Source organism: Chionomys nivalis, chromosome 6 (genome assembly GCF_950005125.1).
Source record: "Chionomys nivalis chromosome 6, mChiNiv1.1, whole genome shotgun sequence".
Classification (NCBI taxonomy): domain Eukaryota; kingdom Metazoa; phylum Chordata; class Mammalia; order Rodentia; family Cricetidae; genus Chionomys; species Chionomys nivalis.
This window is the reverse complement of record NC_080091.1, coordinates 94,053,009-94,080,274: the sequence shown is the minus strand read 5'-3', so window position 1 is coordinate 94,080,274 and position 27,266 is coordinate 94,053,009. Positions and strand designations below refer to the sequence as shown.

Below are 27,266 nucleotides of genomic sequence, written 5' to 3'. Positions count from 1 at the left end.
AAGGTCCTGAGTTCAATTCCCAGCAACCACATGGTGGCTCACAACCATCTGTAAAGAGGTCTGGCGCCCTCTTCTGGCCTTCAGGCATACAGACAGAATATTGTATACTTAATAAATAAATATTTAAAAAAAAATCTCTTCTGAGATTCATGCAATCTCTTAACTGTAATCCCCTATAAAATCAAAATAAAAAGCAGATCACATACTGCCAACATATAACGGCACAGGATATGCATTACCCTTCTAGAAGGGAAGGGAGCATAGTGAGGAAATACTGGACCTAATAGGACTGAAAGCCAGCTGGGCAAACTTTAAACTCTGCATCTCCATATCTGATGTCAAGACGCTCTTTAGATCTGCTCCTTTCAACTTTGTGGACTGCAACATGCTTCTTTCTCTTGAGCTGGTTCCATTCCTTGTTAGCAGCTCTCCTTGGCAGGATCTCATGGCTCTGCCGTCTCCAACATCTTGGGGTCTCTAAGGCAACCCAGGTTTCATCTTCACAGCTTCACACAATGACCGTCTAGTCCTCCATTCAGGGACACCCCTGACATGTGCCTGGCCTCAACGGCTTTCTTTAGTTGCAGAGAAGGTTCCCTAACCCCTTCCTTCTATTCTTGACTCTAAAGCCAGAACCATGTGGCCAAAGTTGCCAAGTTCTGCTGCTTGCTGGGACTGGAACTTGGCCCCCTTGTTCAGTGACATCTCCACCAGCTTTCTGTTTTTCTAGTTTCCTTCGCTGTCTACGCTTGGTCTTTCTGGAACTTGCTCTGTAGACCAGCTGGCTTCAAACTCAAGAGATTTGCCAGCATCTACCTCCTGAGTGCAGTCAAAGGCGTGCAACACCGCACCTGTCTCTAAGCTTTTCTTTAATTCCTTTTCCAGAGTTGGAAACCTTGTTGCCCTGGAGGTCACCACTAACTATTCTACTTCTTAATCTATCTGTCTCCTTGAACACATTCTGCTTCCTGCTGCTCTTTTTCTCTTCAAATTGTTCTAACATCTTGTATTTTTTCTTGCTCAGCTTGCTCCTTTATCAATCTTCATTAGAATTACCACTAGTAACCACACAGCAGAGTCTATGCTAGGCTGGGCTGTTTTGAAATTTCTTCTGTCAACAGAACTAATCCAATCTCTTCACTTTATCCTCAGGCAGAGCCTTCAGACAAGGTCAAAAAGCAGTCACTTCCTTCACCAAATTATCACAAGAATGATCTCCAGACCACATATTAATATTATTCTATGAAATCTCTTGAGCAGCACCCCCCCCCGCCCCGCAGTTAAAACTACTAGTATGTCCCATTAAACAGTGCAAAAAACATTCTACTGCTTTCCTAACCCAAAGTACCACAGTCCACATTCCTCCAAACAAAAGTGTTTGGTACCAACTTCTGTTTTAGGGTTTCTATTACTGTGAGGAGACACCATGACCTTGGCAACTCATATAAAGGAAGTCATTTAATTGTGTGACTTAACAGTTCAGAGGTTCTGTCCATTATCATCATAGTGGGGCATGGCAGCCTTCAGGTAGACATGGTGCTGGAGAAGGAGCTGAGCATTCTACATGTTGCTCAGGCAACAGGATGTGAATTGTCTCACTGGGTGTAGCTTGAGCTTATATGAGACCTCAAAGCCCGCCTCCTTAGTGATTCTTCATCCAATAAGGCCACACTTCCTGATAGTACCACTCCTGTTGGTGGTCATTTTCTTTCAGACCACCACAAGCAGTAATTAGAAAAGTAAGGAATTGAGAGAAAGAGCCCCGTGTAGTGGTATATCCATGTAATCCCAACCTGACCAACTCTCAAAGAACCTTTAATCCCAGCTGAGGTTGGAGGATCTCTGAGTTCCAGGCCAGCCTGGTCTATATACCAATGAGTTTCAGGACATTCAAGACTGCATAGAGTTTCAAACAAACAAAACCCCAACCAAACAAGAAGCTCCATCTTTAAGGTGCTGGAGGTGGCCCAGTGGTTAAGATACTGGATGCACCTGCAAAGGACCAGGATTTGGTTCCCAGCACCTACATGGTGGCTCACAACCATATAACTTCAGTCCTAGGGGTCTGGTGCCTCTTCATGTACCAAATGCACATGTGGTCCATACATGCAGGCAGGATACTCATATATGTAAAATAACATAGTTTCCCCCCTGGTACAAGGGACTCTGGAGACGGTGGGTTTTTATGTTCTGTGTTTTAGGGAGAGAAGTCTCAAAAGCTGATTATCTAAATCAGAAAATCTGGAGTGGAAAGGTTTGCTATTTATGTTGGCCTTGTTTACTGAACTTGACTCCTGTTTAGGGAAGGCTGACAGCCTTGGCCTTACTGCTAAAATGGGTGCAGAACAGGCTCTTCCCAGCAGGTGGTGCTGTTCCCTCACAGACCTTGTCAAGTGGATGGCTTCTCATCATCAGATGGAGCAGGGAGGGAGAGGGGAGATGAATGAACAGTTCATTTCTCTTTAAAAGCCAATAGCATGGTTTATAAGAACAGAGTAGTTGGGCAAACTTTTGGCAATAATGCCAACTATAACCCGTCCACTAATTCCTCTTCTCTCTCTTGTATCTAATATATTTTAAAAAGAGCAACTTAATTTTTGAGTAGACAGGTTCTAGCAGTGCTGCTTAAAAGGGCTCGCTTTCATGTGTCTCATTGCTATCAGAGAAAAATATTAAATATAATATGTCCCATAATATATTTGCTATAGTACCACTTGGGCCTTTGTGTCAAAATTATACTATTTTAAGTAATATTCAACAATTATTTGTAGAGGCTAACCTGGTGGTTTTCATCTATAATTCCTGAAGGTAGAGGCCTGGTGTGGGAAGTCCTTTTGTATATGTATCACTTTTATTGGTTAATGAATAAAGAAGCTGCTTTGGGTTTATGGCAGGGCAGAATAGAGCTAGGTGGGAAAACTAAATGAATGCTGGGAGAAAGAAGGCTGAGTAAGAGAGACACCATGTGGCTGCTGAAGGAGAAAGACGCCCGCTGGAACCTTGCCAGTAGGCCACAGCCTCATAGTAATACATAGAATAATAGAAATGGGTTAAGATGTAGGAGCTAGCTAGAAATACACTGAAGCTATTAGCCTAACAGTATTGTAATTAACATGGTGTGTGTGTGATTATTTCGGGTCTGTGCGGCCAGGAAACAAACAACAGCTTCTCAACAGAAGCCAGCTTGGTTTGTATAGGGAGTTCCAGGCTAGTAGCCAGGGCTACATGGATCCTGTGTCAAAACAACAAAACCTGCAGTTCTTGCTAATTGAATAACGAATAAAAGCTACTCTTGAGTTTCTTTTACATTTATTCTGTCAAGAGTCCTGAGTTTGCTGCCACAGACACACTCTCCCTATGGCTGGAACGCAGACTCTTGGAGGCGGGAGAGAACTAAACAAAGGCAGCACAGAATAAAGCGGAGGCGGAGCTGATAGTCAAGAAAGGTTAGATACAGAAGGAGGAAAGAACATAGCCTGCAGATTAAATGTAGAGATTTCAACATAGCTCTGCCTGGACCAGGGGATTAGGAGTCCAGCGGCTGGATCCCATTAGGCATGCAGAAACCTGATCATTAGGTCTTAGGAGCCTAGTAAAACATTTAGACCATAATCTAGATGCTGGAGAATTCGGAAACTGTTTGGTGGAGAATGGATTGGGGTACGGCCTACAAATAGAGAGTTTGAAGCAGCAAGCACTTAGGTATCTTAAATGATTTAGTATTTATGTGTGGGTGGGTGGGTGGAGGCTGGAAGATGGCATCAGAGCCCCAGAAACTGGAGTTACAGGTAGTTGTGGGCCGTCTGATGTCGGCACTGGGAACTAAGGTGCTCTCCAAGAGCAGCAGGTGGTCTCTGCTCCATCTCTCCAGTCCCTGCTTAGGTATTGTTGATCACAAAGGAATTTGAAACAGGAGTGAGGCTTTACACAAACCAATGGAAGGCTTAGAAGAGGGGTAACTAGGGGAACTACCCCAGGGAACTCCGCTGTAGCGACATCAGGAGGCTTGCCACGGAGGTCACAGCTGCTCCCCCATGAACTGGCCAGGTGACACTTGTGTTTAAGTGACCTTGCTTGCCCACACCAACGGCGATAGGAAGATTCTGCTACCACATCTCATTGAGTAATCCCACCCCAGAACCACATGTGGGTATGTCTGGGGAATATTTTCATCTTCTAACTCCTCTAATCATGTTATTTGCTGATTTCAGTATCAGAGACTGTTGCAATGAAGGGCTAGCTGTGGCTGGCTTCGGAGTGGTAACAGAGGGAATAGACGTGGACACATCAGGGGTGTTGTAGGGGTGTCGATAGCTATGCGTGATTGACAGGACTTGAAAGGGCAACTGCCAGGTTCTTGGCTTGAGTCGCTGGATAGATGGACAGACAGTGACTTAATGTGGAGTGGAAAGCCGATGCAGACAGGGATCACCAAAAGCGGTGAGATACGAGCCCAGAGCCCGAAGTCCCGGCCTGATCATGGAACAGACCGAGGCTGAGGCTAACTGGCAGGGAAGTGCTGTTAACTCATGTTTGGCTTGGGAAAGACCTCTCTGTGGAGAAGAGTCAGAGAACCCTGAAGTTCCAACATTTGAGCTCAAGCAACGGAAGGAAGCAAGCCAAGCAGATAAGGAAGAGGGTACATACAAGTCCCAACAGTAATGCAAGCAAGGGTCTCTCTGCATTTTCATCACACACACACACACACACACACACACACACACACACACACACACACACTGTCCTGTGTCTTTGTGTTAGCACACCAGTCATAGTTGGTTGGGGAGGGTCTATCTTCATTTTAATTACACACAGAGACATATTTTCTAAGTAAGGTTGCATTCTGAGTTACTAGGGATAAGATTTTCAGTGTATCTCAGAGAGGCAGGGAATAGGGACACACAGAAGCCCCTATCAGCCAAGAAAACACCAGGACTGCTCAAAGCCCTAGTTCACCAAAGCATCTCTTTTTTCCATCTTTCCTAACAAGCTTTTTGGCTAAGTCTGTTGTTTGCCCGGCTGTTGCTTATTTCACATAACCATGTTAATACATTTATCTTTAACTGTTTCAGCTGCCTGGAAACTGGCAGAGTTCCAAGTTCGGGGAGGTTAAAGTCAGCCCCTTTGAGCCATTCTAAGGAATCATCCGACTGGTTGCTACGGTGCCCTGCCAGAATTGTATTTTTTAATCTCATATGTTGAGTCCTAATCCAACGAGGCCACATTTTGGGGTGGGTATTTAGGAGGTCATTAGATTAGTGGAACTAAGGATGGTAGCCTGTTTCTGTAATCCCAGGACTCTAGAGATTGAGGCAGGAAGATCTGAACATGAGTTCCAGGCTAGCAGGGATGGATAGTAGGATTCTGTCTCAATAACTGAAGAAAGAAAAGTATACAAATAGATAAATAAATGTCATTAGGATAAGGCCCTAATTCAATAGGAGAGACAGGAGAGTTCTGTTTCATCTTTTTCTTAGTCCTGTGTCTTTCTCATCTCTTTCTCTTCTCCGTTTCTTTCTGTCTCTACCGTGTGAGGACACAGTGAAAAAGTAGAGCCTATAAGCCAGAAAAGCCTTCACCCAAAACCCTAGCCACTGAGCCAGTCTCCTGCCTCAGAGCTCTACTGTTGAGGCTGTGTTGACTCGAGCTCTTTTGTCAAATGCTGGGGTTGGCACATTTGCTCCGGAGAAGCCAGCTACCATGCTGTGTGGGAACCCAGATTCACACCGCATGCAGAGGAATGCACAGCGAGGAACGGAGGCTCCAAGTAGATAGTCAGCCCCAGCTCCCAGCCATAAGAATAAGTCAGCACTCCACTGCTTCCAGTCTCTGCCTTCCCAGTCATCCAGCTGAGACCCCGGATACCACGGGGCAGAGATGTCCCAGCTGTGCCATCAGGTGCGAGTATAGAATCTGGGAGTCGAATACATGGTTCTATGCTGTTGCGTCTTGTGACAGCGTGTCCGGCAGAACAGTAGCTATCAAGTGGATCAGTGTTAGTAAGCAGTGGGCGGGCTTTCCTCTCCAGCCCAAGCAGGCCACAGTGTGCACGTAGGAGCATCAAGAACGCCTCATTTTCCTCCCCAACAGTGGCTTCGCTCTTCTGGGATGTTGCAGTTGTCCCTGGCGCCACAGTCACGCAGGCTTGAAACCACGAGGGGTCTGACCTACCTTCACCCTTCTCGTACAGATGGTCAGACACAGCCAGTGCCCTTTCCACCGCATCTCTTGTTCTTTCCATTCCTATGAACCTTTGCATTCAATCCCCTACGTTATAAATACAGCATCCTACAGAAGGACTACCGTTGGCAGGTGTGCATTCAGGTTCCTCATTGATTAAAGGGCAGTGCTTGTAGGACATGGTGGTGCATGCCTATGATACCAGTACTCAGGAGGAGGAGGAGGCTGCATATCATGGTGGTGCATGCCTATAATACCAGTACTCAGGAGGAGGAGGAGGCTGCATATCATGGTGGTGCATGCCTATAATACCAGTACTCAGGAGGAGGAGGAGGCTGCATATCATTGTGGTGCATGCCTATAATACCAGTACTCAGGAGGAGGAGGAGGCTGCATATCATTGTGGTGCATGCCTATAATACCAGTACTCAGGAGGAGGAAGAGGAGGCTGCATATCATGGTGGTGCATGCCTATAATACCAGTACTCAGGAGGAGATGGAGACTGCATATCATGGTGGTGCATGCCTATAATACCAGTACTCAGGAGGAGGAGGAGGCTGCATATCATTGTGGTACATGCCTATAATACCAGTACTCAGGAGGAGGAGGAGGCTGCATATCATGGTGGTGCATGCCTATAATACCAGTACTCAGGAGGAGGAGGAGGAGGCTGCATATCATGGTGGTGCATGCCTATAATACCAGTACTCAGGAGGAGAAGGAGACTGCATATCATGGTGGTGCATGCCTATAATACCAGTACTCAGGAGGAGGAGGAGGCTGCATATCATGGTGGTGCATGCCTATAATACCAGTACTCAGGAGGAGAAGGAGACTGCATATCATGGTGGTGCATGCCTATAATACCAGTACTCAGGAGGAGGAGGCTGCATATCAAGCTGGAGGCTATCCTGGGCTGTACAGGACCCCATCTTTAAAAACAAACAACCAACCCCAGAGCAAGTATACATAAATACTGTATGACGATGTTTATAAACAGGAAGCACACTGTATTTTGAGAAAGCCACTACCAGGGCAACAGAAAAATTGGATCATTGGCTGTTCTGAAGCACGGTGGTGGCTACAGTGAGTCACTGTATCTGTGTTTAGTCAGAACCCTGCTTTCCAGCTCCTACCTACCTGGGCTAGAAATCTGAGTCTGGCTTACAGAAGTCTAGAGGTGGTAAACAGTACTCTCTTACTGGAGAATGAGCGCCTCAGCCTTGCTTCCTGCAGAAATACTGGTGGGATAGTGTTTCTTTATTCTTATTCACACACTTGAAAGGACTCTATTTGAGCAGTTAGATCAAGAAACAAATAATAAAATAAAATAAAAAAGCTGATGCAAAGAGTCAAGTTGGCTCTTTGGTTTAAAAACATGAAATACATTGAGTTTTCCTCAGCCAGGACCCAGTTATCCTCAGTGTTCCCCGGGAAGCCACACGAGAGGACACCAGTCCTGTCTAGAGCTTGGGAATGTGGCCTGTAGTGGTAATTACACACATTATAAAACATAAGACTTTTTATAGCAGCATTTTCTGCTGAAGACAGAAAGATGCCTGCTGGGATGAGCAAGGGGACAACAGCGTCCTCTGAGAGCTCATGACAGTGACATGGCTTCTTATGTACTTTGAGCACGAAGTGGCTTGTGGCAGACTAAAATCCCAAGAAGACAGTGAGAGGAGAGGGGTGTGTGTAAGTTGTGGGCTCTCACTTGTTTTAGGTTATTTTTCATCTCTGTGTGTGCGTGCACATGTGTTCTTGTGGATACAAATGCACGCACATACAGAGGATGGAAGACAAACCTAGGTGCCGGCCCTTGGCTTCCACCTGACTTCAAATGCGCTCTCATTGTTCACTACTGCATACGCCTTGCTGGTTGGCCTGCAGGCTTCCATGGCTCCCCGTCTCTGCTTTCCGTCTCGAGATAGCAATATCGCTATTAGCGGGACATGCTATCCAAGCTTGCACACGCTTACTCGGTGGGACACCTCTCCAGTGCTGTTTTTTAAGGGGACAGTCTTGCTGTGTAGGTCAGGATCACCTAGAATTTACAATCCTTCTTTTTCAGCTCCTGAGTGCTGGGATCACAGATACAGTTTTATTTTAGATAAATGTATGGATCACTTAACTCTGTGCCAGGAAGTAGTCTAGGTGCTAAGTGCATGATGGACAAAAATCTTTGCCCACCTAGAATTTGCAGTTCAGGAGAGAAAAGAGCTAGACAATGACAAACTGTGCGAATGTCATATATATTATAATTATTTTTTAAACTTAGGAATGTTTTGCCTGCATGCATGTCTGGACACTGTGTTATGAGCCCACAGAGATAGAAGATGGCATTGGGTCCCTTGGAAGTGGGGTTACAGACAGTTGTGAGCCACCATGTGGGTGTGGGGAATTAAACCCAGGTCCTCTGAAAGAGCAAACAATGTTCTTAACCACTGAGCCAACTCTCCAGCCCCATGAATTATAATTTAAACCAATCACAGGGGCCGTACTTTATTGAATTTTTATTTACCTTGTGCATGTGTCCTGGCATTCATGTGGAGGTCTGAGAAAAAGAGTTAAAGGTTTAGAAACATGTTTGGGGCCTGCAGGGCGTTGTAGTGGTTTGAGATTTCAGTCTGAGTACTCGGGGAAGCAATGGAGTGCTCTCAGGGGAGGGGAAATGAGCAGCCTTAGCTTTTAAGAGAGATGACTTCGTTGTATTAAGAGCAGGTTTAAGGGAACATAATGGAAGCAGAGAGACCAGGGTTTTGTTGTTTTGAAACTTCAGGAGGGATGGTTGATAGTGACAGTAGAGATTCATGGCCAACTTTAAAGCTAGGGTCTCATGTAGACCAGGCTGGCCTCGAAACTCACTAGGTTGACTTTGAATTCGCAGAGATCTTCCCATCTCTGTCTCCTAAGAGTTGGAATGGAAGGCGTGCTTGGCTCGTAGTCAACTTTGAAGGTAGCACTGCTAGGATTTTCCCACAGCTGTACGGACAGACACAGGAGAGAAAAAGAGATCCCTGTAAACATCTGGAAGACAGACATCTTTAACTTACATGGGACAGCTGTGGGAAGGGTAAGCTTAAAGGCCTACGATCAGAGGGGTTAAAACTGAGATGCCCTATGGTGGAGATACCATTAATTAGTAGTTAACAGACAACCAATCAGGATGGAGATCTGGGCTGGACAACTTGGAAGGGTCAATATGTGGTAATACTTAAATCTTCTTCTTCTCCTTGTTTGAGATAGAGACCTTACGATGCAGTTCAGTCCAGAATGGAACCCCACCCTCCTGCCTCTGCCTCCTTAGTGCTGGGATTACAGGTGTGGCCCATCACATACTGTTGGCCTTTTCTCCTTCAAGAGACTCAGTTGAACCACCAAAATCAGTATGTCTGGAGCTTAGTTCCCTGACCTCCAGGGCTTCCCATTCTACGTGCAGATTCCCCAATTATGGTTTCCTATGTGGGTGCTGTGACTCAAACATTGATCTCCCCTTTTATTTGTGAGATAGCATTTTGAAAAATTTTTTTAAAGAAAAAAGATTTGGAAGATCTCCTCCCAACCCCAATGTCCCTTACTAGCTACCTCTGTTGTTTTTGGATGGAAATATAACATAAATAAAGTTTAAAAGCTGATATCCACATGTAAGAGAAAACAGTGTTTATCATTTTGGCTCACTCAGGATGACTATTTCTAGCCCCACCTATTTGCTGCAGATTTTAAAATTTCATTTTTAACAGTTGAAAGGAGGGTGAGATGGGGTAGTGTTATAAAGAGATTAAAGGTAATCTAGGATAGGGTTAAATGGGAGAGGAGGGCAGTGTAAAGGAAGGGATATGGGAGGGACAACTGCCCTAAAGGCCTTTTGAAAAGTCATATGAAACTTACTATTGTAGAAGCTTCCTAATATGTGTGTGTATGCATGTATGTAAATATATATATATAAAACTATCTATATATCTATATCTCTCTCTCTACATATATGGAATTCAATTGCAGTCACCATATAATGGGGTAGCCAATGCCCAACTAGCCCATACGCCACCAGTGAAGAAACACCCAGTGCTGAGAATAGGTTATATCTTGTTGAGTTGTTGACCAAAGGTTCCCACTGCTCCCCCTACCCCCAACATCAGAGGCTATTGCCAAGGGTTTGGTTACTTTCTAGAACTTGAGGTAAGACCACATTGCTGAAGACATGACTTCTGTCATTGAACATGGAGAAATCCAGCTGATGCCCAACTAGAAACTTCATTCCTACTGACAAGTGTTCAAGGCGCTAAGAGGTGCTTTGCTCCATACCAGAGAAGAGTAGGCATAAATATCACCTAGCTACAAATTCTGTGACCCAAAACAAAGAAGTATTGCAAGATATACTGCTGCAATAGTGGCACAAATGTTATGGGAGTCACCAGCCACTTTTTATTGGCTTTGAAGACTGTTCCAGGACAGGGAACACTGTGAAAGTGGTCAAGAACTGAGGCTAGGTAAGTCGTGAGCCTGGGGAAAACTTACTACTATGATTCTGCTAAAGAAACAGCAATAAAATGAATCCTAATGACATCGCTATACTCATATCCTCAACCCTCATCAGAGCTTCTTGCAGTAGATGGCAATTAACAGAGACCCACAACCGGACAAAGTACACAGAGAGAGAAGAGTTTGGAGAGCTTAGTATTACACAGGATGTCTTTATCAAACACCCGCTCCTCAAGGCTCAGAGATCTGTGCAGAAGAGGAGGCAGAAAGACTGCAAGCACCAGAGGTGATGGATGCTACAGGGAAACTGTTTCCTGGCAGACATGAACTCAAAGAGACAGTGCTGGCACACATAGGCCCACATGGGTTAAAACCAGACAAAATCCCAGCACTGAAAAGGAAAATGGACACACAATCCCAAACCTTACCAAGAAGTGATTCGTGATTGGCACCTGCTTGGAAACAGGAAACCCGTTTTCTGGAATGGAGTCACTGGGTACATCAGCCACTCGCTAGGGCACGTCCATGCTCAGGAGTAGCTGGCTAACATAAAAAAAACCCATGTTCTTTTGTGAGCTTTCTGGTTTTTGTTGTATTTTTTTGTGTTATTGCTTTTCTTTTTTGTTTGCTTCAATTATAGCTTTTTGTTGAGAGAGAGAGAAACTGGATGGGTATGGAGGTGGAGAAGATCTAGGAGGAGTTGGGGAGCGGAAAGAATATAAAGTTTTATTGTATGAAAACATTTTCTCAAATAAGATGTTTAGCTTTTGTCTCTATTCCTGGCATGGAATTTCTAACATCCATAGAATATTAACAGCAATGTTTTAATCATAATGTACCCCTTCTAGCGTACCAGAGCTCATGCTGCTGAGGTAACTTCAGGATGAGGGCTGGTTACCTCAACTGCCAAGTGCTTAGACCTCCAGCCCACCCACTTCCGGGAGGTGGAAGGGCAGTTGGGGGGTAGAGACCTATCAGCCCTCCCTGCTCCTGAAGCATGAACTGTGGATGGCTTCCAGACTGCGGGACGCTGCGGGGAGCAGGAGAGCGGAGTGCTCTGAGGGCAGGCAGCCCCTGGCTCTCCTTTTCTCATGCACCTCTTCCGTTTGCCTGATCCTGAATTGTATCCTTCATAACAAAACAGCGGACCTAAAGACAGTGTTCTGCATACTATTACCAGCCAACCTGGCTATGCAGACACACACCCATGAAGAACTGTTAGCGGAACAAACATGGAAGTCACAATTTTGCAAAAAACAACTTTATTTAGTGGCCAGATCCCAGTGAGTAACGCCAGACTTTGCTAGATTCTGCTAAGATGTGCAGTTACATATAGTCCTAAGACAGCAGACGAGTGCATCACCAAAGCTGTTTAAAATAAAACTGTTTGTTCTTTGATTAAAAAATCTTTAAAATATAAAAAAGAAAGAAAAAGAAAGCCCAAGGCAGTTTTAAACCGAGATGTCACCCCATACTATTTACAGTAAGAACTCTTACCGCCTTTTCGATAAGAACACTCTGCTGGGGCGGGCTCACATTCACCGCCGAGGGAGTCTCACCCTGTTTCTCTTCTCCTTCCTCACTTGAGATGGCTTCCATTCCCAGTCACTCAGCTTCGAATCTCTTTGATACTCCTTACCTCCACTCGGAAACAACCTGTTCAGTGGACGCTTACTCAGTGTGCTTTGGGGTGCAGATTTAAGTGAACCAACATTTGAGCCCCTCCGTGGGAAGCTATACTTTGGACTGAATTTACAAAATTCTTCACATTATGTTCTGGGGTATACCAGGCCCCTGTGACTTTTGGGATTTCTTGAGACAGTGCACTTGGTCAGGGTCATGGTGATGTCACTTATGCACTTGGCACACTGTTGGCACAAGGGATCTAGGATGACTTCAAGGTCATCCTAGATCACTTCTGAACTTGTAGGTGAGACACCCATGTTCAGCATTGTGGTTCTGTTTGTACTAGTGTGGTTTGGGGGAGGACGATGTTTTAATTGCTTCTATAAATTCCAAATTTGAAAAGGCCTCAGACACTGAACTATAAAATTTGGGGAACACATCTATGTGAAAGTCTCCCCACTGGCTGGGATATACAGCAAGAATTCCAACCTTCTGTCTTTCCTAAAGCTCACAGGCACCCTCATACCTCACCACCCCCACCCCTGTGCATATTTCTTTGTGCTCCTTTGAGAATCCCCCCCCTTTTTTTTTTGCTTCAACCATAAACTGAAACCAAAACAATGTTCTTGATTTTGGTTCACATCTTGTTCATGAGGCCTACAGACACCATGAGAAAAAAAGAAAAGGAGGGCTATAAACCCAAAATTGTGCAGGACACAGCGTGAAAGCAAAAACTAAACCGTGCCCTCTCGACTGTACCCGTGCCATGCCTGGCAGCCTATCCCTGCGAACGTTCAGAGTTGGAGATCTTTTTCAGGCAAAGTGAGCCCAGTCCAAATGGCGGTGGTGGGCCCCTCTCGCGCATGTTCTCTGCGTCCATGCTCCTTCCACTGGATCCACAAAGCCGAGCGCTGAACGGTGGTGAAGTCAGCCTGGCCGCAAAGCTCTGCCCACGCCTTCCTCAGGCCACAGTCACAGCTTCAGTGTGTTGTGCATCCCGACAGACGCTACGCGGGTGTCCACAACTCCCCCAGGCTCACTCCAGGCCCTTCGAACCTGAAGGCGACTTCGGGAGTTGGCATCATTCTTATGGTACATCTGGTCAGCCGTACTCTGCTGGAGGAAGATGCCAGGTTCGAAACGTGACGAAGATGAGAGGAGCAAGGCATACTGGGAGGGTGGGACGGGAGGCGATCATGCACAAACTTCCGGCTCGGTCGTGCATATTTTTTTTTCAGTGTGACAGCGTGTATTTCCACACATCAGGGCTTGTGCTTGTTCACGAAAGAAATAACCCGCCCTGAAAAGCTCTTTCGGCAAATGTGGCCACGAATATGTGTCCGCGGGTGTGAAACGTGTCATGAGGTGATGTGTCAAAGTCTCGTGAGTGTATCCTCCTGGCCCCTCCTCTGTTGTCACACCCACCGTATCTCCCAAGGACAAACTGATGGGTTACACTTGGTCGGTCTGATATTCAGAAGCTTCTGACAGGCTCTCCGAGAAGCTCAGGAAATTCTCCTGGTACTCAGAGCACACGATCTCATAGCGGTAGTGTCGGAACTCCACGGCCAGGGTGCCGAAGTATGCCAGGAAGCACATAACGAGGCCCCACTGGACCCGCGCTGCATACATGTGGATGTCTTGGGCCATGAGGATGAAGTCTGGGGAGCAGCCGTCAAGGAAGGTAACCAGACATCATTCTCCCCATCCTGGGCAAAGCTGGTAGCCAGAGCCATGCTCAAAAGTAATGTGACAGGTGGAGCTGAGAGCTGATGTTTGCATGCGTTATTAGATGTTATTGATCTGTGCCGTGCTGGGCTTCTTCTTTTTTTATTGATATTTATTGAGCTCTACATTTTTCTCTGCTCCCCTCCCTGCCTCTCCCCTCTGCCCTTCAGACCTCCCCCAAGGTCCCCATGCTCCCAATTTACTCAGGAGATCTTGTCTTTTTCTCCTTTCTACTTCCTATGTAGATTAGATCTATGTAGGTCTCTCTTAGTGTCTGCATTGTTGTCTAAATTCTCTGGGATTGTGGTTTGTAGACTGGTTTTCTTTGCTTTATGTTTAAAAACCACCCATGAGTGAGTACATGTGATAATTGTCTCTCTGGGTCTGGGCTACCTCACTTAAAATAATATTTTCTAGCTTCATCCATTTTTCTGCAAAATTCAAGATGTCGTTATTTTTTTCTGCTGTGTAGTACTCCGTTGTAAATGTACCACATTAAAATATGGAAGGCTTCACGAATTTGCGTGTCATCCCTGCGCAGGGTCATGCTACTCTCTGTATTGTTCCAATTTTAGTCTATGTGCTGCCGAAGCGAGCACAGCTGGGCTTATTTCTAGATGCCTTCACAGAAAATCCCTCCTAACCCTCCAGCGATCCTATCATCACTGACAGTTTGAGACCGTCAAGAAACAGAGGCAAAGTAGGCAGGTTGCCTGAGGCCATTTTCACACAGGTACAAATTGGTGGGTTTGCACAAACACCTGGGCCATGCATCAGCCGCTGAACTCTGCACCCGCCTGACTAAACGTGAGTACAAAACAGACTGCTGCCCTGCTGAGCATTGCAGACCACAGCTATTCCATACAACAGTCTCCGCTTCACAAGGCTAACAATGTGACCCCTCTTTTAGGCAGTACTGTATAGGCTAGTCTCATTCCTGGTCACACGCTAAAACCTGTGACCAGATGAACAGAAGCAACTTAAAAGGCTTAGTGAGTTGTTTATGCCTGTAACCCCAGCTCTTGGTCACCTCATCTGCAACGTGAGTGGTGTGTGCCTGTAACCCCAGTACTGGGTCACCTCATCTAAACCATGAGTGGTGTGTGCCTGTAACCTCAGTTCTTGTCACCTCATCTACACCGTGAGTGGTGTGTGCCTGTAACCCCAGCTCTTGGTCACCTCATCTATACAGTGAGTGGTGTGTGCCTGTAACCCCAGCACTTGGTGGGGGGGGTTGGAGGCAGGAGAACCCAAGGTTCATGGATAACATCTATACAGTGAGCTTGAGGTCATCCTGCACTCTATGAGAATCTGTCTCAAAACAAAAGGTTCACAAAAGCAGGATGGGACAAAAGGACTAGAAAGGGGGTTAATATGATCAAAATACATTATATATACATGAAATGCGATAATGAAGTCTAATATTTTTAATTTTAAAATTAAATTGATTAACTTTATCTTACATGTGAAGAAGTATGCATCTTACATGGTGTGCATGTATGTATATGCACCGTGTCATGGTCAGAAGAGGGTGATGTAGCCCCAGGAACTAGAATTATGATGGTTGTAAACCACCACGTGCATTCTGGGAACTGGACCCAGGTCCTCTGCAAGAGCAGCCAGTGCCCTTCACCACTGCATCATCTTTAGGCTCCACGAAGCTCATTTTATATTCAGTTTCCAGCACCCACATGATGGCTCAGAACCATCCAGGGGATGACTCTTCCTGACCTGTGAGGAAACCAGGCACAAAGGTGGTACACACAGAAGCTGGCAAAACAGTCACACAATTAAAAAAATAAATAGGAAAACTTTTAAAAAACAAAAGAATCACAAATGCTAATAAAAATCATGGTGGTCCCATTCCTAAAAATATATAAACCTATAGAAAAGAAATATATGTATGTAATACGTAAGAGTGCATGCACATACATGTGATTATGTGTGTGGAAGTCTAGGAGCTGAGAAAAGAGCAGGAAGTCCATAGCATGTTCTAGTGAGCTATGAAGAGTCTGAGAACCAAAAACATTTAGAAAAATGAGATACGTCCCTAGACATATCTGAGAACTTATGTCTGTGCTCTATCTTTAAATTATAGACCTATAATCTCCAGGGACTTTAAGAGAGTAAAGGAGAGGTGGAGCTGCGTCAGGCATCTTTGGTCTTTTGACCGAGCCTAGACCCAGGAAACCCAGATAACTAGCTACAACATGATCGGAAACATTAGCTGTCAGCCCGAGAGTCACTGCAAGTCAGGGCACATTCTGACTGAGGTAGAGAATATCACCAGGGCCGTGTTAGCTCGCTGGGGAAACGGCAGCTTTGATTTATTTGATCATATTTTATCAGGTCTCTACAATCTTTGTGATCCTGGACAAATTAACCAACCCCTGAATCTCTACCCGTGATTAGAAGAACCAGTACATTTCAAGTGCTTAGACTGATGGTTAGACACAGCAAATGCTCAACAAACACTGCTGGTTACTATAACCGAGGCGTGTGACTGTTAGCTGTGCTTGATCACCTAAGAATCATGACCCCCTCTTCCGGTTTCTGAGGAGAGCCTGTGTGAGTAAACACAGGTGCTACAGGGTGTAGACAAGGCCTGAGCCATTCTTCCCAATTTGCTAGGTATAAATCGGCTGATTTTGCTTTTCACCTGCTGTCTGCACTGGGTAACTGACGTGTGGGGTGGGGTGGTAGCTTGAATGAGAATTGCCAATCCTAGGCTCCTGTATTGGAGAGCTCCATCCCCAGTTGGTGGCTCTGTCTGGGAAGCTTACGGAGCCCTCAGGAGACAGAGACTTGCTGCAGGAAGTATGTTGCTGAGTGCAGGCGTTGGAGAGCTACAGCATTGCCTGCTTCTTTTCTCTGTTTCTTGTGCATGGATGAAGACGTGAATGGCCAGCTTCCTGCTCCAGCCATCATGCTTCCCCTGTCTGTGGCCATGCTTTTCCCGCCATGATGGACCGTAACCCTCAGACTCCGTAAGCTAACAAACCCTGTCATCTTCTAAGCTGCTCCTGGTCAGGGCATTTTATCACAGCAACAGAAAAGTGACCAGCACAGATGGGAACTGGCAACTTCTCCCGGACCAGGTTCCTGTGGTGTCACTGAGCCCCACGCCAGCTAGTAGGCTCTTTGGGACTTGTCTGGGCTTTAAGGAAGCAAGACCTTTCCCTTCTGCTTGTTATGAGCAGGTGAGTGGACTACAGGGTGTGGATGGGGTCTGAGCCAAACTTCCCAAGTTTACTAGGAGTAAAAGCTGGTTTTCACCTAGTTCTTCTTCATCTGTTCTCCACTGGTTCAAACTTGAAGGGAAGAAAAGGAAATGAAGAGCAGTTCAAAGCCTCACATATTTATTCAAGAAAACCATGCACTGTAGGTGGCCTAGTTCCTGAAACTGTTCTCCAGGAAGATTCATAATCCTGAAAGATATACACATGTCCTTTGACACTCATGTTAAGGCTAATAAATGCCCTGACTCTAATAGGAGTTAAAGTCATAGATGAATTTTTTTAAGATGACAAAAAACCCACTACACTTTTTTTGGACTTTCTGTGCCATGGTTTCATAAATGGAATATTATACGACTAGAGACAGAATTATGACACTTTCCCCATAGGCTGAAGTAATCTTCAGACACCAGAATCTGCCTTAGTTTTAGTTCTTTGTCTCTCTTTGGCTTAAAAATCTGATCTTAATGTTTTTTAAAATTAATTTTAACTTACTTTTATTTTTGAGACAGGGTTTTGATGTGGCCTTGGATGATATTTTAAACTCCCAATTCTCTTGCCTTCACGTCCCAGGTTCTGGGATTACGTCTATATTCCACCATACCTATTAGTTTTTATTTATTCATCCTTAAAAGACTTACAAGTATGTATGTGCACTCCTAGTGTGCCCAGTACCTGAGGAGGCCAGAAAAGAATGTTGAATCTCCTCTGTCTGGAGTTACAGATAGTTGTGAGCCGCCATGCGGGTGCTGGGAATCAAAGCCTCACTGTCTGCAAGAGCAGCAAGTGCTCTCGACCACTGAGCCACGTCTTTAGCTCCTGGCTATCCATTTTTAAAGTGATGGCTTCATTATGGCATTTTGGTCTGATGCTTTTTGATCTGACAGTTTTCCCACACCCCAGGAAGGATCATAGTCTCGTCTTCATCATATAAAACTTACCTGAGTCCTACTGTCCCTGGCAACGAGCCTTCAAAGGATACACAGGACTACACAGAGCGTGATCACAGCCGACAGAACAACTCGAGGAATCCCAACTCTCCGGCCTTCATTCTTGATGTTGACCTTGAGTGTCAAGGCAGCCTGGATCCAGCAGGTCAATGTGCCAAACCCAAAGGTCAGGGATGTCCCCACATTATGGATTTCTTCATCGTTTGTGAGCTAGGGAACAGAGGTGCTATGTGGAGACTCATTCTGAAATTGTGTGGACGGATGAAAAGTATAGCAGAAAGATGGGGGAAGAACTCAACAGCGAGGCCAGAGAGCTTAGAGAAACTATCTCTACTGACTCTTTGGGTCGACTCTCAAATGGCGAAAATCTACAGAGGGGGCAAAGAAACAGTTTTCCCAGAACTTAAAAACATTTGTTTAGAAAACCCTGCAAGAGGCAGGGATCTATTTCCTGAATTTGTTTGCCAGAAAAAGCTTTTAAGGAAAGGAAATGAAAAAACAGATTACATGAAAAGGGAAATGTCAAGTTTCTATGGGCGCACACCCCAGACGCACTGTTCTGAGCTGAGGGAAGGAAGCTTGGGATGCCGCTGTGCGCTTACTGAGAATCACCAGTTCTGGCACGGGAAGATTTGATGGGCACACTGTGATACCCCTGGGGACAACTGGCCTGTCCGTGGAACTCAACCTACTTGGTGTTGATAGGATTTCCCTGGGTCTTGTTTTCCTATAGTAATAAAGAAAACTGCAAGCTCTGAGTGTCGGTCAGAGTCCCAGGCCATGAAGAACTGGGTCTGAAGAGCCACACTCAAGGCTCCGCAGAGTCCGCCCACCGAGCCTCTTGCTAATGCAGTTGGCTGTGAGAGCTGTGAAAATTCCCCTAGTCATTCCTAGCTGTTTTACAAAAGGCGCCTATCGCTAGAAAACCCTTCTGAAATCGCCTGCATTTTAACTGCACACACACAAAAGTGAGACCTGCTGAAGAGACAGCTTTTAAGCTGCTGTGAAATATCATCTCAGAACTTCACCATCAGGTGTGGGACTGTGTGGCCGTACTACTGTAGTGCTGTGTCAAATCAATACGCTTTCCCTTATAACTTTTCTGTTGTTTTTGGTTGTAGCCCCCCACCCTTTGCTAGGAAGACACTTTCTCCCTCATAATTCAAAAGGTATACTTTCAAATTTTATTTAAAATAATGACTTCTCAAGCTAAATTTCACATCCAGGGAATCAATCTCTTATATCAAATGCAACCCATTTCATTTATCATCAACATTTTACCTGCTTTTAAGATAGGTAATACCGTAGTCATAGGGTTCAAACTTTTATAAATTAATAAAGAGGGGCAGCGACTAAAGCGATGCTCATCCCATCCTCCAGGGGGCTGATTATCGCACTCGGGACAGGCACTCCAGGTCTTCATATCGAGTGCCACCATTCATAGCTTTACATTTTGTCATTCTCCAAGACCACCCGCTTCCGGGATTCTCCTAGGACTTTAGGGGGAAGCATACACTTCCTAATCATCAGCACCCAGAGCCCTGGTGCAGCGGACGGGATTTACTTTCAGCTGTGCCTACGTGCGCAGCCCAGACAGGCAGCGCAGGACGGCCACCTCCATGATCTCAGCAGCAATCTCAGTGGACACGCTCTTGCTGATTGGTCATCCTAGGCAGTACGCTCTAAGGACGCAGCTTTCAGGCTATCCAGCTTGATCTGGAATGGGAATGCCAAACAACTCACAATGCAAGACATGTTTGCTACCATGTGCCAAAGTGAAGTCATGAGGAATAGATGGTCCTGGTTTCATGAATCAGTAAGAGCGAGGGTTAGAAGGAGAGAGAGAGAGATGTAGAAAAGCCACGAGTGTGTTTTGGTAAGAGCACAACTAAGCACTCACTAGAACGCAGAGGGTCTGGAGTGCCTGTGGCATTTGGGGTTCATTCGGTAGATGTGGGGAGGGTCGGACCTATCTCTTGTTTGCTCATGGGAAGTTTGTAGCAGGGAAGGGTTGGAGTACAGTGTGCAGTGAACAGAGGCAGGGAAATCATCCAACTATCGAAATAGATGAAGCTGTTCTGAACAAGAGGAAGATGAGGTATTGGCAAAGCAAACCACTCTTCCACGTGTGCTCCGGGACTTCTGAGTTCTAGGAGGATGGACCAGGGAATCTGGAGAGGTTCTGGGCTTTCCCTCTCGACTTTCATAGACACTTGTTATTCCAATGTGTGTGCTTTCATCAAAGACGGCTAGTCAGTTTTTAATTATCAAGAGGCAGTGATCTTAGTAATTTTCTAGAAGAGCATACTGGGATACGATTTATGATGAAGAAGAGCGTGAAACACTCTGTAAAGACATCCTTTTAGGAAGCTCACGGCTGCTCTAAGATAACTCCCCGGTCATCATGCCATCTGCATTGGCAGTTAGCACTCACACGTCTGGTGGGAACAGGCGCGGCGACCCTGGGGATAACGGATGTGGAATCAAAGTGCAAAGTGTTTGTTTCTGAAGCTCACGCGGAATTCTTCGGGTCACACGGAGACGGTACCTCAGGCTGCAATAACTTAAAGGGGATAATCTTACCAGCATGAGAGCGAGGCTAAAAAGCCAAAGGAAGTACCTGGAAGTTACCAAGCAAGGTCATTCCAAAGGAAGCCAGACACAGCGCCACCAATCCACTAATATTCAGCCATGGGTTTAAAACCTTTGGTTTCAGTTGGATGAAGCGCAGAACAGCTACCACGAGGGCTAGGAATAAGACAAATCTTAAAATTAAAGAGTATAAGTCATACGCCTAGATTAAGGCAGAAGTCTAAAACCATAATGTACAAATACATAAATAATAAGTGAATAAATAAATAAACAAAGACACATTTAAAATCTTTTCTGAGACAAAGACTTGCTATGTAGCCCAGGCTGGCCTAGAAACTTGGTATGTAGTCCAGGCTGGGCAGGAACTCAGTGTGTAGTCCAGGTTCAAATTCAGGATCCTCCTCCCTTAGCCTCCTGAATGCCGGGATTACAGACATGAGCCACCATGTGTGGTTCTCATAGATCATCTTTAATCTCACCACATTTTTTCTTCATTCTTTGATTTTTTTGAGACTATAATTATATCATTTTCTCTTTCCCTTTTCTCCCCCCAAACCCTCCCATATACACATACATACTATCTCCCAAACTCACGGCTTCCTTTATTCATTAATTGCTGTTAGACATATAGATGTATGCACATGTACACACATATACCTATAAGGGAATGCAATAATGACTAGCTGTGACTATTCTGATACTATATTTCAGCAGGAAAGACAAAATTCCCCTAATTATATAGCAATTAAATTGGAAATTATTTACTAAGGGTTTAACCTTGACGCCAGACCTTTGTCTCTCTAGCCATTAATAGAGAAAAGCCATGCACATATTTGCATTTTGCTGGTTGCTAGATTTCACTGTGTCATCTGACACTCTGACGTCCTCTGACCAGCAAGGAGAATAAAACATGATTCATATCTGGATTTTGCAATCAAAATGTGGATAACCCATGATTTACAAAACTGCAAATTTTTTATCCTGATATAACTTTTGGTACACGTCCCAGCCAAGGTCTATGGCTGATCAGAGAATAACTACGTTGACAAGAGTTCTCCCGCCAGTATCCCTGGAGTCACACTGGAGGTCTATTAACCACAACCGTATCCTGTGGGATGAGGAAGAAGCGTGATGCTGTATTTGTTTGTAGGCTGTGAACTGGAGGAAGAAGCTGGGAGAGCACTAATACCGGGGAGCTAATAAAGAAAGTCTGATATGAGGACCGAGGGTCTCAGCACAGGACCCCATGGGGACACTTGCTAGTCAACACCATGTGATGCCCCAGCAGGAGGACAGAACACAAACATACCGCATTTGTTCTCTTTAAAAGACAACTAGCAGAAAGCAGTTCCCTGGGAACTCTCTGCGGGCACTTAAATTTGTGGGACATACCGTTCTAGAACTTTACCCCACACACAGACCCCAGTATGGCTCCTCACACCGACCCACCTGACAGTGTCTCTCCCTGCCAGCAGGGAGGACTTGAGTTGCTTCAGGCACTATGCATGTCTTGCCACTGGAAGCAGTGTCTTCCTGTTTGGGATATGGGTGAGAAGCCACTTTCTCACAGACAGAAGTCTACTTGACTATAATAACTTCACCCAGTTTCGACAGTTATATTCCAAACACGAAGCTTTGCCCTTCTCACCCACCAATTCTATACTATTCAGGTGAGACAGACTCAACCTTTAATAGAACCTAGTTAACAAGCTAGAACTAATGAGACTTTGGCTTTATCAGAATTTATGAACTGAATTTGCCTCCAGGCAAATTATCAAATTTTCACCAAATAGTGTTTAAATTATAACTTCATAAAAGTAATTTCTAGGAATATGACCATTTCAAAATCATCTTTATATTGTATATGTTGATGTTTTCTCAGCACGGGACCAATAGATCCACTTAAAACTTTAAAAGATTATTATTTTATGTGTTTTGCCTGCATATATGTCTGTGTACCACACAGTTGTAGTACCTGAAGTGGTCAGAAGAGGGAGTCAGACTCCCTAGGACTGGATGGTTGTGAGTCATGTGGTTGCTGGGACTTGAACCCTGGTCCTCAGGAACAGCAACCAGTGCTCTTAACAGCTGAGCCTTTCTCCAGCCCCTAATAGATTAATAGATATACTTTTAAGTTTTATTAAAGAAAATTTCAATTTGGGGCCAGTGAGATATGGCTTGGTAAAGACACTTGCCACCAAGCCTGACGACCTGAGTTCAATCCCCAGGACCCACATCATAGGAGAAAACTAACTTTTAAATGTTTTCTTCTGGAGCTGGAGGTCCTGAGTTCAATTCCCAGCAACCACATGGTGGGTGGCTTACAACCATCTGTAATGAGATCTGATGCCCTCTTTTGGCCTGCAGACATACAAGCAGAACACTGTATATGTGATAAACAATTTTTTTTTATTTATTGTTTTTTTTTTTTGGTTTTTCAAGACAGGGTTTCTCTGTGGCTTTGGAGCCTGTCCTGGAACTAGCTCTGTAGACCAGGCTGGTCTCAAACTCACAGAGATCCGCCTGCCTCTGCCTCCCGAGTGCTGGGATTAAAGGCGTGCGCCACCATCGCCCGGCGATAAACAATTTAAAAAAAAAAAAAAAAAAGAGTTGTCCTCTGACTGCCACACACATTGTGACATGTCACCTCCCCTGACATGGGCCCCTCAGTAAGATGTAGTAAGTTTAGATTTGTATTAACAGTTTTAGAAGAAGAACTTTTGTTTTTTGGTTTTTGGTTTTTTTTGTTCATTGGTGTTTTTCAAGACAAAGTTTCTCTCTGTAACAGCTCTGGCTGTCCTGGAACTCACTGTGTAGATCAGGCTGGCCTCAAACTCATAGAGATCCTCCTGCCTCTGCCTCCCGAGTGCTGGAATTAAAGGCGTGTGCCACCACCGCCGGGTTAGAAAAAACTTTAAAATCTAGCCTCTGCTATTTTTCATCTATGTAAGTTTTTTATTGTTGTTTTTATCTGGGTGTCCCCTGTCTGATCTTCTATATTTTAAAAGGAACACAGATAGAATACTGCTGACTTTTAACAATGAAATATTTAAGATGTGATTTGAGTTTTCAAGTAAGAAACTGACAGCAGCGTCTCCCCGTCCCAGTCCTAAGCTGGCACCTGGCCAACTTCTATTTTGTTTTGTTTGCTAGTTTTACTGTATGTGCATCAATGATTTCTATTTATGGCTGTGGTAAAGCAAGCCAGCCAGGGAGTTTGGGCTGCAGGAGGGAGACGGCCACGTTAGGTGACTGAAACCACTTAGCTATTAGCTTCGCCCTCACACCCTCTCCAGGGCAGGGGAAAACATTCCTTTCAGCACCTTTGTCTTAGGTCCCTCCCCAGAGGAGAGGAAAGCATACATTTAGGCCGAAGAATGTAGCTAATTCTGTGAAGAAAATAACTGAGCATTTAATCTTTGATTAGTCTGTCAAAAAGATAAAAGATCTTTGCTAACTAATTTTAATAAACGCCACATGAACTCCTTTTTAGACTATAAATTATACTCTATACGACTGTCAAAAACAGGGACTTGTAAGCAGCGGAAGGCTATTTTCAGAGGCAGTTGGAGAGCGTAAAGTGATAGCCTGAGGTCTACCAGGGACGGGCCTGGGGAGAAGAAAGCGCCCACCATATACAGCAATAATCTTTAGTGAGCAATGGATTCTTTGCCACTCCCAGAGTTGATAAATAGGTAATTGCTGCTTTGCTCTCATTGAACACTAATCTTAATCAGTTTTGTGTCTACCAGATGGCATCAAACATGATGAAAGATAATAGAGACTGAACGCTGGCTGCTGCGGTACCTTCCAGCAAAAGCCCGTAAAAGCTTAATTGCTTCTTGGTGGAGCGGGGAGCGCTAGAGAACGAGATGATGATGAATGTCACCTGGAAGAGGGGCTCCGCTGGCGCTGCCTGTGTCTGCAAGCGCTTTTATAATTAGTTAATCACAGGCTGTGATGATGTAAGTTGGGAAGTGTGCAAACTGGCTGTTTTTAGATCCTATACCAAAGACTACTGGGAAATAGCAATTTGTCCATAGACTACGAAGGAAACAACGCGGAGCTTCCAATATGCTCGCTGGTTTCCTTAAAGCCCCATGGAGAACAGTCTACAACGGCGTTAGCGTGAAGGCAGACTCCTGTGTGTTGTGATCAAAAGAGGCAGTGTTTAGAGGGCTCTCAGCCGTGGTTCTGGAGTGGAAATCACCGCTGTTAATGTCTGTGCTGAGACCTAGGGGATTCCCAGCGCAGAGTTTGTCAGCCTGTGGGGGTCCCTGTGCCGTGACTGCAGAGCCTCTGGGAAAGGCCTCAGCCCTGCAATTCAAGTTCGCTCTTGGGACTTTATTCTGTTAAGTGCCAGAATTTGTTAGTAGCCACTTAGGCTATAGTGGCTACTAACAAATGAATGTGCTTACCGGGTTATTTATTTACTTACTTATTTGTAGGCAGAGGCTTTCTATGTAGCCCAGGCTGGCCTGGAACTCACTATGTAGCTTAGTTCAGGCTGACCTTGAATTCAGATATCCATCTGCCTCTTCTGATTTCTGGGTTTAAAGGCGCATGCCGCCATGCCTGGCTTGGGGGTTTTTAGAGGAGCAGGTGTCAAGAGAAGGGTAAAGAAGTGTAAAGCTGGTAGTTATGAGACTGGGAAGATGGACGCTAGCCACACCCTCTGCTTGCAGCTTAGACACTGCGACCATCTGAGACACAAAAACCCTCGTGGTCAAGGGCAGGAAGGAATGCCCTTTGACCCAGAGACCCAGCATCATGACCTTCTGGTGGTTGTGGGGCAGACACTTCCAGGTTAGGAGACACCTCGGCAGGGAAGGCATTGACAAAAACACATTTAGCTCCAGGGCAAAACTTTGTCAACTTCAGGGAAGTCCTCTTCGGAGTTTCTCAGAGTGTTCTTCGTGTTTCTCGTGGTTTGAACTTTTTGGACCAACCAAGACTCTACCCATCCTGGGCTAACAATGTTCCAGTGAGTTTGCTAAGTCTTCCCTTCCCTAAAGTAAACACTTTATCAAAGTACACATGGGGCTGGGGAGATGGCACAGCAGTTAAGTGCACTTGCTGTTCTCGCAGAAGACCTGATTTGATTCCCAACACCCATGCTGTGGCTCACTAATGTCTGAAACGCCAGTTCCAGGGCATCTGACGCCTCCTTCTGACTTCCATAAGTTCCAGGCATGCAAGTGGTGCACATACATGTATGCAGGCAAAAGTCATATACATAAAATGACAATAGATAAATATTCTTCTTTTTTTGTTTTCTTTTCTTTCTTTCTTTCTTTTTTTTTTTTTTTTTTTGAGGCAGGGTTTTTCTGTGTATTCCTGGCTGTTCTGGAACTCACTCTGTAGACCAGGCTGGCCTTGAACTCACAGAAACCCACCTGTATCTGCCTTCCAAGTGCTGGGATTAAAGGCATGCACCACCATACCATAAATTTTATTTATTATAAATTATTTATTATAAAATAAATAAAATTTTTAAAAAGTATACATGGCTCTAACCCAATGCTGAGATGCAGGCAGGAGGATCAGGAGTTTAAAGTCATCATTACATAGTCAATTCAAGGCTAGCCTGGGCTAAATTAGATCCTATTTCAAGAAGAAGGAGGAGGAGAGGGGAGGAATAATAATAACAACAATAATAATACACACAAGGCTGGGGATGGGGTTCAGTTGGTTGAATGCTTGCCTACCATGCCCAAAGCTCTGGATTTGATCTCCAGAACCATAGAAACTGGGCATGGTGGTGCGTGCCTGCAATTCCAGAACTCGGAAGGTAGAAGCAGGAAGTCGGAAGTTTAAGATCATCCTGAGCTACATAGTAAGTGTTAGGCTAATCTGGGCTGCATAAAACCATATCTCAATGTATATGTGTGGAGGCAAACAGCAGGTGTGGGTAGGAAATTGTTTGGAATAGAGAGGCAAAGCTTATATGTAAATGAACTATGTGGACATAGGGGACAAGGATGCCCAAAGCCGACACTTTCTTTGCCATGCTATCTATCTGTATCTTTTGCTAGGAATGAAAGTCTCACTGTGCAAAAAAATAAAAAAAAAATCCTTCAAAAAAACCAGCATTGCTGTGCTGTTCCTGGTCCTCTCCCGACAGCATGCCAGCAATGACAGACAGCTGACAAGATGCTCAGAAGGCCTGGTTTGGTGGAAAATGGTATACAAAGTAGAATCAGCAAGAGAAAAGAGCATGGCTGGTTCCCACCATCTCCAGAGGACTGGCAGGGTCCAGGAAGGACCTGCAGATCCTGGGGGACAGGACGTTGAAGGAGGGTCTTGGGTCTCAAAGAAATAGTACTTTGTCTTAAACCTACTTTTTCACACAGCGGCTTGATATGTATGTGGGCACTCAGGAGAGCATCATCGTAGGGTCAGTGTTAACAGAGATGTGCACCACAGAGCCTACCTACTTTCCCATTGCCGTGGAGTATTACTTTAACTAGACGA

General features: G+C 45.0%; 1 protein-coding gene and 1 non-coding gene across 2 annotated transcripts in view; both read right to left on the bottom strand.

Annotated features, from left to right (window-relative positions):
* Nucleotides 1-11,912: 11,912 nt before the first annotated feature.
* Nucleotides 11,913-27,266, bottom strand: part of Tmem150c (transmembrane protein 150C) — a 69,756-nt gene continuing 54,402 nt past the window's right edge. The window contains exons 6-8 of the mRNA XM_057773038.1: nucleotides 20,821-20,948; nucleotides 18,233-18,410; nucleotides 11,913-13,947 (exon numbers count right to left, since the gene is read on the bottom strand). Coding sequence (XP_057629021.1) covers nucleotides 13,739-13,947; nucleotides 18,233-18,410; nucleotides 20,821-20,948 — 515 coding nt within the window. The 3' untranslated portion in view covers nucleotides 11,913-13,738. The remainder of the gene's footprint in view (nucleotides 13,948-18,232; nucleotides 18,411-20,820; nucleotides 20,949-27,266) is intronic.
* On the bottom strand, nucleotides 14,511-14,613 carry LOC130876682 (U6 spliceosomal RNA). The gene has a single exon (XR_009057334.1). It is a non-coding gene; the product is annotated as a U6 spliceosomal RNA (small nuclear RNA).